We start from the raw sequence: 14,822 nt of genomic DNA on the forward strand, positions 1-14,822 counted from the left end.
TAGGTATGCGGGCTTTTCAGTTTAATTCCCTACAATCAGGGTTATAGTCCTCTGCTGCCTTCTGGTCTTCTAGAACAAGGACTTTTAACTTCCCTTTGAGCCCCAGCAAGAAATACCTACCCTCTTGTGCCAGGTGAATGCAGGTATTTTTCTCTTCTCTTTTATTCTTTTCTACTCCATTAAAAAAAAAAAATACTGGTGGCTGGGTTTGGTGGCTCACACCTGTAATCCAAGTACTCTGGGAGGCTGAGGCGGGTGGATTGCCTGAGCTCAGGGGTTGGAGACCAGCCTGAGAAAGAGTGAGACCCCTGTCTCTACTAAAAATAGAAAAACTAACCTGGTGTCGTGTCCCAGCTACTTGGGAGGCTGAGGCAGGAGGATTGCTTAACCCCAAGAGTTTGAGGTTGCTGTGAGCTATGACACCACGGGCAGTCTACCGAGGGTGACAAAGTGAGACTCTGTCTCAAAACAAACAAACAGGGTGGTGCCTGTGGCTCAAAGGAGTAGGGCGCCGGCTCCATATGCTGGAGGTGGTGGGTTCAAACTCAGCCCCTGTCAAAAACTGCAAAAAACAAACAAACAAAAAAACCCTGATCATGACCCATGAAATTAATTGCATGACAGAGTCATGGGTGGTGCCTCGTGGATTGAAAAACAACTGATTTAACACAGTACTAATCATGGAGGTGCAAATTAATGCAAGAAACATGGCTGAGCTGGTAGTCCTCCCAGTGCAAACTCCTCAGCTGTGTCAGGAGGTGAACGTGACTATCAAATCTAACAAGAGGGTGGCCTCCAAAAAGCGTTTTCTGATGGTACTGATGTAAATATTTTTGTATCAGTAAAATATGTTTGAGCATACAGCTGTAATATCTGTTTGGCTATTTATGTTTACTATCAATGTATGATGTGACCACCTTAAATAGACACTCGACGTATACATTAAGAATGAGATAAGGATGGGAGAATTCATGTTTTAAATGCTGTGCTAATCAAGATGGCTTCATTCCCTTACCAACGAACGTCTGAAGGCCTGATACTCACGGAAGAGGGACAAGGTTGGCAGTTATCAGCGGTGGTGATTAATCTGTTTTCACGTTGTTTTGATGATTTAAGATGTTTTTCTGGTGGACTGCTGGTCAGATTTGTTTAGGCAGTCGCCCCATGCCGAGGAGCGCTGTTGGGCCCCAAACTTCCTTCCCCACGTCTTGTCTTTCCTCTCCTGATAGATGGAAGCTCTGTTAGCACTACCTTTCCTACCTCTGTCCCTCAGGAACCTGGAGGGAGTGGGCTTTGATACCTCTCTTCCCATTGTCCCCTGCAGCCAGGCACATATTCTGGAGCCCTGATCTCTCAGCAGATGGTCAGCTCTACCCACACTGTCCCACCACACTGCTTTCTTCTACGTGCACCTTAGGACCCAGATTACCTCGCTCCAGTTGTTCCCCTTCCCCTTTGCACTTAACTTGCAAACTCTTACTTGCCCCTATAGCCCCAGCTTAGAGCCCGCCTTTGAGAGGTCTCCTCTGGCCACTGCTCGGGAACTTTCTGCATAAGTAAAAATAAATGCAGTAGACCCTCCATAGCTGACTCCTCCCTGCACCGACCACCTCCTTAAGTTGACCTAATTTTCATGGACTGGACAGGCACCGCATGTATGTATCAGTACAGCAGGCCTGGTTCCTTGTGTTGACCACCTCCATGTGTTGACCAGTTTGTTACAGTCCCTGGGGTGGTCACTTACAGAGGTTCTTACTGTATTCTCGCAACAACCCTATGAGGTAGTTACAAACGGTATCTACCCATTTTACAGATGAGGTAATTGAAAGACAGGTCAATTGCCAGAGTGCACCTGGTTAACAAATGTTGGTCTCACACTCAGGTCTTTCAGGATATAGCGTGCACACTCTTACCAATGATTCTAGATTGTTCATTTATAATCTTCTTAGCAGAGACCTGATTTTAAGTCCCAGCTCCCTTGTTGGTGCCTGAGTGACCGTCTACAGCAGTCCCTTGTCTTGAATTAGCTCGTTTTATACTTAGGGTCTGAATGAACACTGTTTACTTTGTGCTGTAGCGGATGACACCACCCTTTTCCCTGGTGGTCCGTATCCCTGCGTCTTCCCCACCTACACTAGATTGTGAAAGTGCAACTTGCATTCCCCTAGCACAGGGGAGCTGAGGGGTCACATGCTGGTCTTGATTTTGTGAGGACTTTTTTTGCTTATCTATAGTGTCAGATATCATGAAAAGTATGCAAAGACCTTTTTTTTTTTTCGCTAATCAGCTTTCCTTAGTGTTTGTGTATTTCATGTGTGGCTCATGACAACTTTTTCTTCCAATGTGTGGCAGGGAAAAAGAAAAGGTTGGACACCCCTGCCTTGCACCGCAGAGAGAACCTGAGCACATCACCTATTAAGTAAATAATTATTGATTAGTTGATGCTTATTAGGAGGTGGGCAAAGACTGCATCTGACTTCCAAGTCAAATCCCCTGCCGGAGTGCGTACCAGCTCCGCAGCCAAGAGCGAGAAGACCGCGCCTGGTTTGCAGGAGTTTTAACTGCTCCGATTTGCACTTGTCGGCCTTCTTCCTGGTGGAGCTCCGTGTACTTTCTGGCCCAAAGCCAAGAATTTAAGGGTCTTCAATACCAAAAGTAATTTCATGAGTTGCTGATGGCTAATTAGGGGTGATTAGAGTTAAGAGGCTTTACGTTCTTAATAACCCCTAGAACGTGCTGGTGGTAACTTAAAATCTTGATTCTTTCCCCTGTGATTGGAATTGTCTGAGCTCATGACTATCTTTTTGTGAATCCTTGTAATTTATCTTCCCACTCCCCTTTTGTAGTGAGAAGGAAGTTTGAATTCCTGGGAAGAATTCAGAAAACAACCATCTTTCAGAAACCTCGGCCTTTAGTGGAGAGGATCCTTGGCACACCTTGGAGCTTGGCTTTACCTATTTGTCTTTTCCTGGAAGAAAATGTGGCAGGAGCTTAGAGGCTGGGCCACGCTCTATTTTATCCTGAAGTTCCCTTCCATTCCTGTCACACCTTCCGTCCCAGGCTTTCTGATACTATTTATAACTTGCCTTTGAACCCATCGGCCAGCTTGACGATGTTTGGAAATTCTGTTTAGTGAGAGCTTTTGCATAAAGTAGTGTTTGTAGGAGAGGGGCTTTCCCAGCCCACATTTACTGTGATAACTGGTTTAAGTGTCGCTCGACTTCCATTGGCATCCGCAGCATCAGAGCCGGTGTTGGTTGAGTGTCTGTCTGAGCCAGCCACTGGCTGAGCAGGTGATGTGCGTCCCCCTCCTTTAATCTCCATGGCAGCCTACAGTAGTTCCTCAGGCAGTATTTTCAGAACCAGTTTTATTGAGATATAGTTCGTGTACCATACATTTCACCAGTGTGGTGTACAATTCAGTAGTTTTTAGTATATTCACCAGGTTGTGCAACCGTCACTGCAGTCTAATTTTAGAACATTTTTGTCACCCCAGGAAGAAACCTTTGTACCCTCCCATTAACTCCCCACCCCTCTCCCCCGACAACCACTAATCTATTTTCTGTCTCTATAGAGTTGTCTGCTCTGGGCATCACCTGTAGATGGAATCATATGATGCACACTCTTTTGTGTTTGACGTCTCTCAATATGATGTTTTCAAGGGCAGCACCCATAGCTCAGTGAGTAGGGTGCTGGCCATATATACTGAGGCTGGCAGGTTCGAACCTGGCCTGGGCCAGCTACAACAACAATCACAATGGCAACAAAAAAATAGCCAGGCGTTGTGGCGGGCACCAATAGTCCCAGCTACTTGGGAGTCTGAGGCAAGAGAATTACTTAAGCCAAGAGTTTGAGGTTGCTGTGAGCTGTCATGCCATAGCACTCTACCGAGCGTGACATGGTGAGACTCTGTCTCAATAAAATGAAATAAAATAAAATATGTTTTCAAGATTCCTCATGTGGTAGCATGTATCAGTACTTTATTGTTTTTTACTGTTAGGCAGTAGTTTTACCCATACTATACAGGTGGGAGAACCCAGATCCATCAATGTGAAGTGACTTTCTATGGTTGGATAGCCCATAATAGAAGGAGCTGGATTTCCCATGTAGGATTGTCCAGCACTGTGGCTCAGAGTCTGAGGTCATCATTCCTATAGCAGTTTACTTAACATCTTCTGTGGGTGAGACACTGGGCTGAATGTCTGTCCTGTGAACTTGTTACCACATGTGCATACAGTAATCAAATTTCACTTGGGAGATCCTGGTAACTCTAACTGGGCAGTGGTATTTTTGTTTTAATATCTTCCATTTGCTCACTTCTTGTTTCATTGACCCAGAAGTGAGCAAATGCATCTAGAATCTTCCTAAGCAATAATTTGCTAAAAATAACATTGTTCATTTCTGTTAGGAGTTGAACACCACTCCCATCTGCAGAGAATTGGTGACATCTCTGAGGAGCCCTTGCTTCTGCCTGGACCCCCAGCATCATGGTTTTCCATTTCATGGGGTCTCTCAGGTAAGTGAAGAAACTTTTAAAATGAAAACAAGAGAATAAGAAATTGGATATTTGCATTTTATTATGTAGTTTCTTAAAGTGACTGGTCTTAAGGGTCTGCAGCTCACTAATATTTTTGATGTAATAAGTGCACATGGGTAAGACTTTGTGTTCTGAAGGGCCTCTGAGGCCCAGGGAGCTGTGTGTGCTGTGGTGAGAGGTCCAAGTGGCTTGGGGTCCAGGCTGAGGTCTACTATTTTTGGGGAGATATTTTCTAGGCCTCAAACAAAAAAAAAATTTTTTTTTAACTAAAGATAGGGCCAGATCAGTGGGTATTTGCCACGGTTGTATGATAGAATTATCTGAAGAACTTTAAAGAATACTGTTTTCTGGTTGTAATCCTACAGATTTTGACTGAATCTGGTATTTTTTAAAAGTGCCCTCTCTTGTCCTCAAAATGTCTGTGACTTTCATCTGCATTTAAAAATTTAATCTTTATGTCAACCATGCAAGCAACAGTCCAAAGTACTATTATCCTTGTTTTAAAGATCAGAAAATAGATTCTCAGAGAGCTTAAGTCCTTCCTTTATACCCAGAGTCAGGATAAGGACTCCAAGCTTTGGAATGTAATGCGTTACTAAGGTCGTTTTAGGAAGCTGACAGAGCCTTTTAAAAATTCTTCAATCGAAATCCTATGTAAAAGCTCCATATATAAACTAGACAATGACAGTATTTTATTAATATGAATTCACTTTACAAGTTCTAATATGTAATACCGATTCATGAGACCAATGAATCTATTTCAATAAACACCAAAATGTGAAATCAGGATGGATGGTGGCCTGCACTTCTGCCTCAGCATCTGGTTTACTTTGCACCGTTTCATCCACATGGCATTAAGACAGTCTTAATCCACACAGGCAGGTACTAACAATTCTGTGATGAAACTCATCCTGCAATCTTAGGATGCTCTTTAAATAAATTGACTGAGGATCTGGAGAGCGGGGAAACAAGAACTTTTTGTTTCAAAGTTGAATCATTAAGGATATCTTGTAATTTTTTTTTTAATCACTATGCATTAGCTCCAAATGCCTAGAACTTACAATAAAATGGTCTATAATATGTTATTATGATGGTGCCATATGTGATTGCCCAACTAGGGCTGGAGCATTTGCCAAGCAGATGCTCTTGGGTCCATGCCTGGCATTTAATTGAGTGTAGTGCATGTGTGTGAGCATTAGTATGTAGTTGCTTGTATAATTTTACATGAGCAGACATGTGCAGGCCTGAAATCCAAACACCCGCAGAGAACTATGAACCTCTTTATCAGTGACACATTCACAAGCATGTCAGATACAGTCAGAAAAGGCAGGAAAAGCTTCATTCTGAAGTCTATATAAATATCCAGCCATTAGCAGGACAGCCCAAGGTAATGTTCAGTGATCTCTTCAGGTTAGATATTTGGTATCTAAAAAAATTCGCTTGTGTGTTTTTTAAAATGTAGTTTTAAAAAGAGTTTAAAAGATATTTCAAGATATGCACTGTGCATCTTGTTTGTGGGAGCTCCAAAATACTGCTGTAAAGCCACAGGGGAGTGAGGAATGTAGTTGGACCACTGGGTCACTAAAAGACCACAGCATAGTTGAGCACTTGGACCCAAAGGGGCATACAGAAGTGGGGGTCACAGCCAGATACTGAACCAGATTGAAAAGAACAGTGGATGATGGAAGGTAGGTTCACCATGTGGTAAGCAGGTGTAAGTCAGGCTGTCACCAAGAAGGCCCCTAAAAGTACTCAAAGACCCTCAAAAATGTGGCCACCCGGACTGTGCAAGAAGGGTGTGTCTTGGGAGAAGTCCCTTTTGTAAAGTTTTTTCTCCTTGTCCTGGAATTTTAATTGATGTCCCTGCAAATAGTTAACCTCCTGTAATGATCTGAGCAGAAGGTGGTGAGGAGGCCACCTCTGTTTGAGCTGTGCATTGTTTCAGAGGAATTGCCCACAGCTTAGAAGTTAGTAAGTGGCAGTAGTTGAAAGCTATATGTGGCCTTGCTATTCTTCTGGAGCCCTGGGGTCCTGCCCAAGGGCTTGTTTGAAACCGGGCTGCTCAGCAGGATCTCACCAAGAGTCTTGCTGTCAGGACTGAGAAAGAAAATATGCTTCTGAGAGTGGGTGATTTTACAGGGGTCCTCAAACTGCGGCCTGGAGGTGTGATTGTATTTGTTCCCGTTTTGTTTTTTTACTTCAAAATAAGATATGTGCAGTGTGCATAGAAGTTTGTTCATAGTTTTTTTTTAAACTATAGTCCGGCCCTCCAACGGTCTGAGGGACAGTGAACTGGCCCCCTGTTTAAAAAGTTTGAGGACACTTGCTAGGAGATCTCAGATGCAGATTTCTATCAAATCCCCTTCTTCATAAACCAGGTGCACATTCACCATTTTGCATCTCTGTTTCTAGGGCCATGTAAATATATTTTAAGTGGAACAAAACCAAACCAAAACTTGAGTGCCTTTTGTTTAAATGTTTTTTAAAATCTTCTGGGGAAAAGGGCTATGGTTTACTTTAAGAGTAAGAAGTCTTAGCAAAATTGGTAGATAAGAAACACACACACACACAAACATGGTTAGGGATTTTACATATTTATCAAGGCAATGAAATACCTAAACATCAATTGGAAAAGCTGCAAGATATCTCTACCTTTAGAGAAGTAGTTTAAAAACAGAAGTTAGCTGCCAAGAAAATCCCTGAGCGGAAAAACACTTTTAAGGGGATTCACAATTCTGATAATGCAGAGATTTTGTTTAAAAATCCCTCCCTAATTTTTGCCAAGCCACAGAGAGACAGCCAGCTCTCCCCTCATTCAAGGAGACAGAGAAGCTGTAGGTATTAACACAGCAGGCATTCCTCGACCTAGCTCAGAGTATATAGCAATAAAAAGAATCGCAGTTAAACCCAGTAGCAGAAGAAGCGCTAAGATGTTAACTCTCCATGGATCTGGTTAACGGATTATCATTGAATATTGGACAGGCTCTGGACACTATGAAAAATTCGGAGCAATTAAAATCCATTTGGACCAAAGGGTAGGCCAAGGCAAGATTAAGAAATGTTTGTCATCTGTTACAAATTAGAAAGGAAATGGCATCAAATGCCACAGAAGCATTTATATTCCTTGAAGACTTGCTCCAAATTGTGTACCTTTTTGTGTGTGCACAGTTAGATCTTTATTAATATTTGTTTGTTCAGTGGTTGATGGAAGGAAGCAGTGCAGTAGTCATGGCTACTTCACGGCCAGCCTGCAGAATCTCTGCAGCCCATCTGCTTGGTCAACCGTTCTTCCTTTACATGAGTCAGTACATTGGACATACCTTATGTTTCAAGAAACACAGAGGAAAACTTAACTACTACGTGCCAAACAAGTGGTCAACTTGTCAGGAAATAAAATTTGGCGATTTTTATTTTGAACGGTAGTTTTCTGAAGAAATACAGATATAATTAGAGTAATTACAGAGTGAGATGGTGATTTTTATAGATCTTACGAAGGAGTGTTCTGGATCATTTCAAGGGTTTTACAGGTTGATGGCCTTAGGTCAAGTGTCTGGTTTCAGTCTTTTAAAACAAGGTTTTTCTATTCTTTGATATATACTTCAGTAAAGTGTTATTACTTTAATGCCTGTCAGCCTACTCTGCTAAGAAATATAACCAAGAGGGATTGAGGAAATGAGAAAGAGAAAGGTGGCTGTTCTTGGGGCAAATGAAAAGAGCCTGAACACAGAAAGGAAGAAAGAAGTGGGCTAAAAAGGAAGAAAGGTAATGCCCCAGGTAATGATATTTAAGGTATGATCAATCAGAGAAAATATAAATTCCCCTCAGGGGTAAAGAAGTATGTGATTATTGGGAAGGGATAGGGACTCAAGTAGTGTCTAGATTTCTAGAACATTTTCTAGAACATTGTGTACCAAAAAGTGTTCAATGGAGTTAAGGTGTGATCATTGGGCTGCCAACTCCCCATGTACATCCCCACATGTGTACATCCCACATCCAGAGATCAGGAAATAGGGAAAAAGAGGAGGCGGGAGAGGAAGAGGAGAAGGAAGGAGGAAAGAGGAGGGAGGAGGAGGAGGGAGGACGGAAGGGGCCAAGAGGCCAGGCCTGGATCACAAGGATTAAGCTTCATGGTATTAACAAGGCAGGCCAGAATTTGTGTAACTGGCATTCATACCAGTGTCTTGTTTATGTTTAATAGATACACTAGAATTTCCATAGTTGACTGCCTCCCTACATTGACCGCTTCCTTAAGCTGACCTAATTTTCCTAGACTGGACACGCAGCACATGTATGTTTCAGTACAGGGGGCTCGTTCCTATGTTGACCACCTCTACATGTTGTCCAGTTTGTTACCGTCCCTGGGGTGGTCAACTTACAGAGATTCTACTGTATTTGTTGAATAATGAATTAATCAAATTCACAACTGTCTTTTACGTAGAAGAGATAAGGTCAAAAATTTTATCTTTCCTGACCTGGATGGCTAGTTAATTACACAAGTAACTTAAAGCATTGAGATCATACAAAGGACACACACGCACACACCTTTAACAATTTATTGGTAACTTAAAACACATGTACATTCACTCCCCACTGTTTAGATGTGGGGCCAAGGGCTTTTCTTTGAGCACGAACCCATGATTGTCCTTCATGCAGAAAACCACACCCCTAAGTATTATCTGAGGTTTCCATTCGGGTTTCTTTAGAATGGAGTGAGAATTTAAAGATATTTTCGAAGCAGTGTAGTGCCGGCATGATTCTAGGTTTTTATTATTTTTGCCCCTAATCATTTGCAGTTGTCTCTTCCACACCTAATTTGCCAGCATTTTTTTTTTTTCCTCTTGGCTGCTTGCCTTTATTGAGACTTTCCAAAGCATTCAGCTTCATTTTTGTAGAAACAACTAACAAGTACTCTTTTTGACTGTGCTCTCTTTCTTTGTGTACCTTTAGAATATTTTATGTAATTACCAAGCAATAGCAACTGGTGTAGACAGGTTGGGGAACGTGGTTGGCTCTATGTGAACACAGCTCAGCGTGGGAGCAGAAGTGTGCACATGTACTGGGGAAGAGCCTGCTAGAATCTTGTCTGTGGGAAGCCCAGTAGGAACCACCTGAAGGGGAGGGATAGAGATTAGGAGGAATTAAAATAGTGTTTTGGAGGACTGTCCCGCAGACCTCTACATATAAAATGACAGCACGCATTCAGACAGTATTGATTTTCTTTATGCCTGGCACAGCTCTGTACCTGGACCCTGTGCTCATCACTCAGTAGTGTGAGATTTTTCTAGAACATTCTGTACCAAAAAGAGTTCAATGGAGTTAAGGTGTGATCATTAGGCTGCCAGCTCCCCATTCTACATCCTCACATGGATTTAGATTCCTTAGGTTAGCACAGACAACACCCCCATCCCCGCCGTGGATTCAAACCTATTTAACTCCAACTTGTAGGAATCTTAGGATTGCCTTCCTTTTTTCTAGCAGGGAGTTTCGGGATGCACTTGGAAAATTCTTTTTCGGTGGAGAGTGCCACAGTCACAGCAGCCCTTTGCATTTCTTTGGTAACTGATATTTCCTCACTCTCTCTCTTCTTTCTGGTCTCCCTTCACTTCATTCTGTCCTTCCTTTCTTTCATTCACTTGGTATTTATTAGCCTGAGGATGGCTCCAGACTATATGGCTTGTTCTGCTGGCTGCAAAGACACATCAGAAACCATTTCCCTGTGAAGGTCCTACATTAGTTTCATAATAAGGGTGAGTACACAGCTATGATTTAATAAAAAGAAAAAAAAAAAAAAACATTTCCCTGAGAAACCTACCATGGAGGAGGGAAATTTGCCAAAGGCTGTGGCATTATAGGAAGCTTTGCAGGACAGACCATCTCACATTGCCAGAGGTGCTGGTTCAGAAAATAAAAAGGACTGCAGGAGTTGAGAACCTGAAAATAAGCAATAAAAATCAGTATCTACTTAGAATAGTGCCCTAAGTCCACTCTCTAAAATGGAAACACTTCACTTCACATGAGCCGGGCAGGCTTTTTCCCAGAGGCTTTATGTTCCTGATTGGACTGCATCTGGATTGTCCAAAGGTTTCTGAGGCCAAGACAGACCCAAAGGGGCTAAGAGGACACAGGCTCATTGAAAGTTCAGTAAGCAGGAAGGACACAGTTCAGTGCCACCTGGATTCAGAAAGCCCTTGGTGTCTGGGGATCTTAGCCCAAGCCTGCTGTGTTCCCTGGACCACCACCTTGTGCTGCATAAATGGATGGATGTTCACACCTGTGCCTCTGAGCCAGCTAAGAGAGGCGACTGAAGCTCAGATTACTCCGTGTAAGAAAACAGGGGAAATAAAGAAAATGCACTAAAAAAAAAGTTTGGCATATAGATGTCAGCTTCATTTATTTTGAAATTTAGAACGTTCTCCAGTGGGGCTGGATAAACAAGGCTTTATTGCCTCCACTTACTTTCTAATGATTCTTGTAAGCAACGGCAGAAAATAAAACAGATTGTCAAGTCACAGCCTCACACTGACAGGGGAGGAAAATTAATATGATAAAATGACAAATGCCTGTTTCATATAAATGTGTCTTGTTCTAATGAGGCCCCAGAGCACAGTAGTTAAGAGCCCAGGCCAAGGGTCTGACTGCGGGTGTTTGAAATTAGGCTTTGCCACTTGGTAGGGGTGTGTACACGTCGGTGAATGACTTATACCTCTTGGCGCCTCAATTTCCATGCCTGCAAAATGGGCATAATAAAAGTGTCTGGCAGGATGGTTGTGAAGACTAAATGGAATGCTACTTGTAAGTGCAGAGAGCAGTGATAAACATCAGCTGTCACTGGTAACCCATCCCCACCCCTTGCTGCCTTCTCTCTTAGCTGCTGTCAGAGGAAGGCAGAGGGCTGAGCTGAACCCAGTGAGCTGCACGCTTAGCAAAAGTGTCTACTGGGTGGAGCTTCATCTTCAAGCTCTCTTTTTGGCTCTCGTTTGCTAAGGTGGTATAATTTTATTAGTGATCCAATTGCTCTAGAAATATCTACTGGGTTGTAGTAAATAACTGAAGAAGGAAAGATAATTACATTTTGTTTTGTTTTGTTTTTATCGTTTACCCTGTTTTATTTCTTGATCTGCTCAAGGGATGTTGAGCTCACTGAGGTTGTCTGAGTACGCCGTGGCTGTGGGGGATCCACCCTCACTGCAGTGGAGGGTGGCTGAGCATGCGGGGCGGGGAACAGGGTTGGCCAAGCCTCAGTTCCATGATGCAAATCTGGTACCAAATTTCAACGAGCATTATTTTCTACCTGAGGAAATGAAAGAGTGTTTAATATCTAGAACAGCACTGGGTGGATGGCATAACTTTTTTTTTGGTTAGTGTGAAATGTTAGGTTATTTCGACTGCAAGGTGAATTGGAAAGTCTTGGTAGGAATGTGGCCCCCCCCGCCCGCCGCCACTTGGAAGGGAGTGTGTGATTTGTTTGCCAAAGGCCCTGGTAGCCTTCAATCTGTCAAAACGTTGCAAGCTGGGAGCAGTTTGCCAAAGCAAACTATCAAAGTGAAATAACACACAAAGTGCATACACACAGACACAGGCATGCACTCCTGTGCCCCACACATTAATGTCTGTGGGTCAAGAGGAACAAGGATTTGGGCTAGGTTGTTGGTGTTTTGAAGAGGGGTGCTAACAGCTACAGGCTACCAATTAGCTAGGTATGTGTGAGCCTGGTGAGCTATCCTAAAACAGTCTGCTGAGCAGGAGTGGGAAACGTTCAGCCCTTGGCAGTTTCATCTGGCCCTTGAGGTTATATATTGCTCTGTCTGCTGTTACTGTAGCCTAAAGAATAATTTCCCCTTTGGGGGAATTTATTCTATTCCATTTAGAGTAGAGCCCATTTCATAACTAAGACTTTAATTCCAGAATGAGTTTTGTTGGGTACCTCTATGCATTTTAGCTCTGTTGGGCTCAACTAGATGAAAAGAAGCATTTGAACATCTAAATACAATTTGTGTTGCATTTTTGCAACAAGAGGTGCCAGCGAACCTTGGGCTGTCATACCTCCTGTCAGTCTTACAAGCATGGTTTTTTGGGAGGGGTCACACAGAAATTCAAAATCACAACTGATTTTTATAAATCCCTCATAACATAACTTTGAAAAGCTCCCAAAGTTACTCTGGACATTTTTGAATAATGGTAACTCACACTAGTTTCACTTATTTTGAAATGTCAGAGGTTGCCAAGATGGTGAAGCATCATTCATTAATACAATGAATTCAGCTCTCACCACACAGCACCATATAGTCTGCAAGGCAGAGTATCCCTGCCTAGACCCTCATCTCATGGAGCTTACACTCCACTGGGCAGAGGGAGAAATCTAAATGGATGTGGGATCATACGTGCCGTGAAGAGGCTGGGCTGGGAGGAGGAGGGTGAGGGAAGCCTTGTGGAGACATGAACCTTTGGGCAGTGAGCTGAAGGAGGTGAGGGGACGGGTAGAGTTGACCAGCAACCTAGAACGCAGCTTCTCTGGGATAAAGGAGGACTGAGTATCTCCCTTCCGGGAGAAGCTTTCACTCCCTCTCCCGCTCCAAGTCCCCGTGAGGGTTGTGGAAGCAAAACCTACCTCCAACCTCCAATTCATGGTTATACAAAACTGCTCCTGATCGCCTGGCAAATATGCGGCTACCCTGCGTGCCAAGAGCTTTGAGGGGCTGAGGTGTAACACATTTATGGAGCTGCTGTTTATTTTTTTAACAAAACCACACCAATCTGGTTTTCTTTTTAAATGAGTAAACAGTGCCAGTATGTGTTACGCGTGATTCACGCTTGGAGGCGCAGGTTCACAATGGGCTTTCTCAGCATTACCTCACTTAAGGTAGGAGGACAGGTTCTCTTATTCTTATTTTCAGATGAGGAAACTGAGGCACAGAGGGGAGTGATTTGCTGGAGGCCATACAGCCAAGGAACATGGCCTCCAGACTTGTTCGCACATGTTCTTGGTGTAGTTGTCCCCCAGATGTATTAAGGGGACAACTAGAAAATAACTGCTTCTGCACTGCTACCTGGGGACTCGTCTCTTAGCTGCCCCAGACCCATTTCTGGAAGACCATCTTGGGCAGCTTTTCTTTCTGTGGTTTGATGAACAGTCTTATTTTCAAGTATTAGAAAGTCCAAAATGGAAAAAAAAAAAAAAAAAGGTTTGTGTGGTAGTGGGTGTGCAGTGGGTGTGGAGGCAAATAGTTTTATTGGTTGAATGCCTGTCCTTCCAGTAAATAGTTTGGAATTAGACATCGGTTACATCCCTACCTAGTCTTACACTATTAGCTTCTTGTGTGCTGAACCACATAGATCTGGATATCTGTGCCTGGGACAGTTCAGACAGGAAACGTTTCCATCATCATAGAAAATTCTATTGGATGGCCATGGATCCTCAGCAAGTTGTAAATCAACTCTTTTATTCTTTTCACCACCAATTACAGATTATATTTTTCTGAATAAATCCCTTACTTGGAAAGATGCTGTTATAAATATACTAGAAAGTCTAGTCAGATAGAACAATTTTAGTCTCTCAATCTAAAGCTCCTTTCCTCTTGCAAGCTGGGCCTGGTCCAGCCTCAGACCCCAGTGGTGGAGAAGAGAGGGCTTGGCTGGTTTCTTCACACTCCTAGTTCCATGCTGTGCCCACTCTCTCTGCCCTTGTTAATTCCTCCAGGATGGAGGAGAGGAGAGGATCCCAGTGGGACTGACCCTCCTTGTAGTCTGGCGCTGGTGTCCTCCGTTGGTAGATGTGTCTATTTCAGATTCTTCTCTCTCAGGGCACTTCCGCTGGCCCTTTGGAAAGTCTCCCCTTGCACACTTCTGCCCTGTCCCCTGGTGCAGGCTGTGCCAACACTGGCTGACCCCTTATGAGCTGTCCCTGCCCCCAGCTCCGATATTCCTTGGGTACATGCCATACATCTGCTTTTTTTGTGGGGGTCACATAATTCTGGTGAGCAATCTTTGGTGGGGTCCTCCCCATAACATAATCCAGTCTTTCCATGGTGCTGTATTTGTAGTTCAAGGGGAAGACACAGCATTTGCTCCTCTAAAGGTCTAGAAATAGACTGCTCCCACCCTAGCCTTCCTCCACTCTGCCCTCTCCTACGCTCCAGCCAGCGTGTGGCCTTTAGATACTTTTCAGAGGAGCACTGGGCACCAGTCCTTTTATCTCTGAACACTGTGGGCTCTGGATCGAGCTCTCTGCATGTTTGTCCTCCTTGCCTGACTTGGAAGAGAGAGCCTACATCTCCTTCCCCTGGGG

General features: G+C 43.5%; 1 protein-coding gene across 2 annotated transcripts in view; it reads left to right on the top strand.

Annotated features, from left to right (window-relative positions):
* Positions 1 to 14,822, top strand: part of THSD4 (thrombospondin type 1 domain containing 4) — a 640,675-nt gene that overhangs the window by 20,935 nt on the left and 604,918 nt on the right. For both annotated transcript variants that reach the window (XM_053594803.1, XM_053594804.1), the window contains exon 2: positions 4,409 to 4,516. In XM_053594803.1, coding sequence (XP_053450778.1) covers positions 4,488 to 4,516 — 29 coding nt within the window. In that variant the 5' untranslated portion in view covers positions 4,409 to 4,487. The remainder of the gene's footprint in view (positions 1 to 4,408; positions 4,517 to 14,822) is intronic.

This window comes from Nycticebus coucang, chromosome 6 (genome assembly GCF_027406575.1).
Source record: "Nycticebus coucang isolate mNycCou1 chromosome 6, mNycCou1.pri, whole genome shotgun sequence".
NCBI lineage: Eukaryota > Metazoa > Chordata > Mammalia > Primates > Lorisidae > Nycticebus > Nycticebus coucang.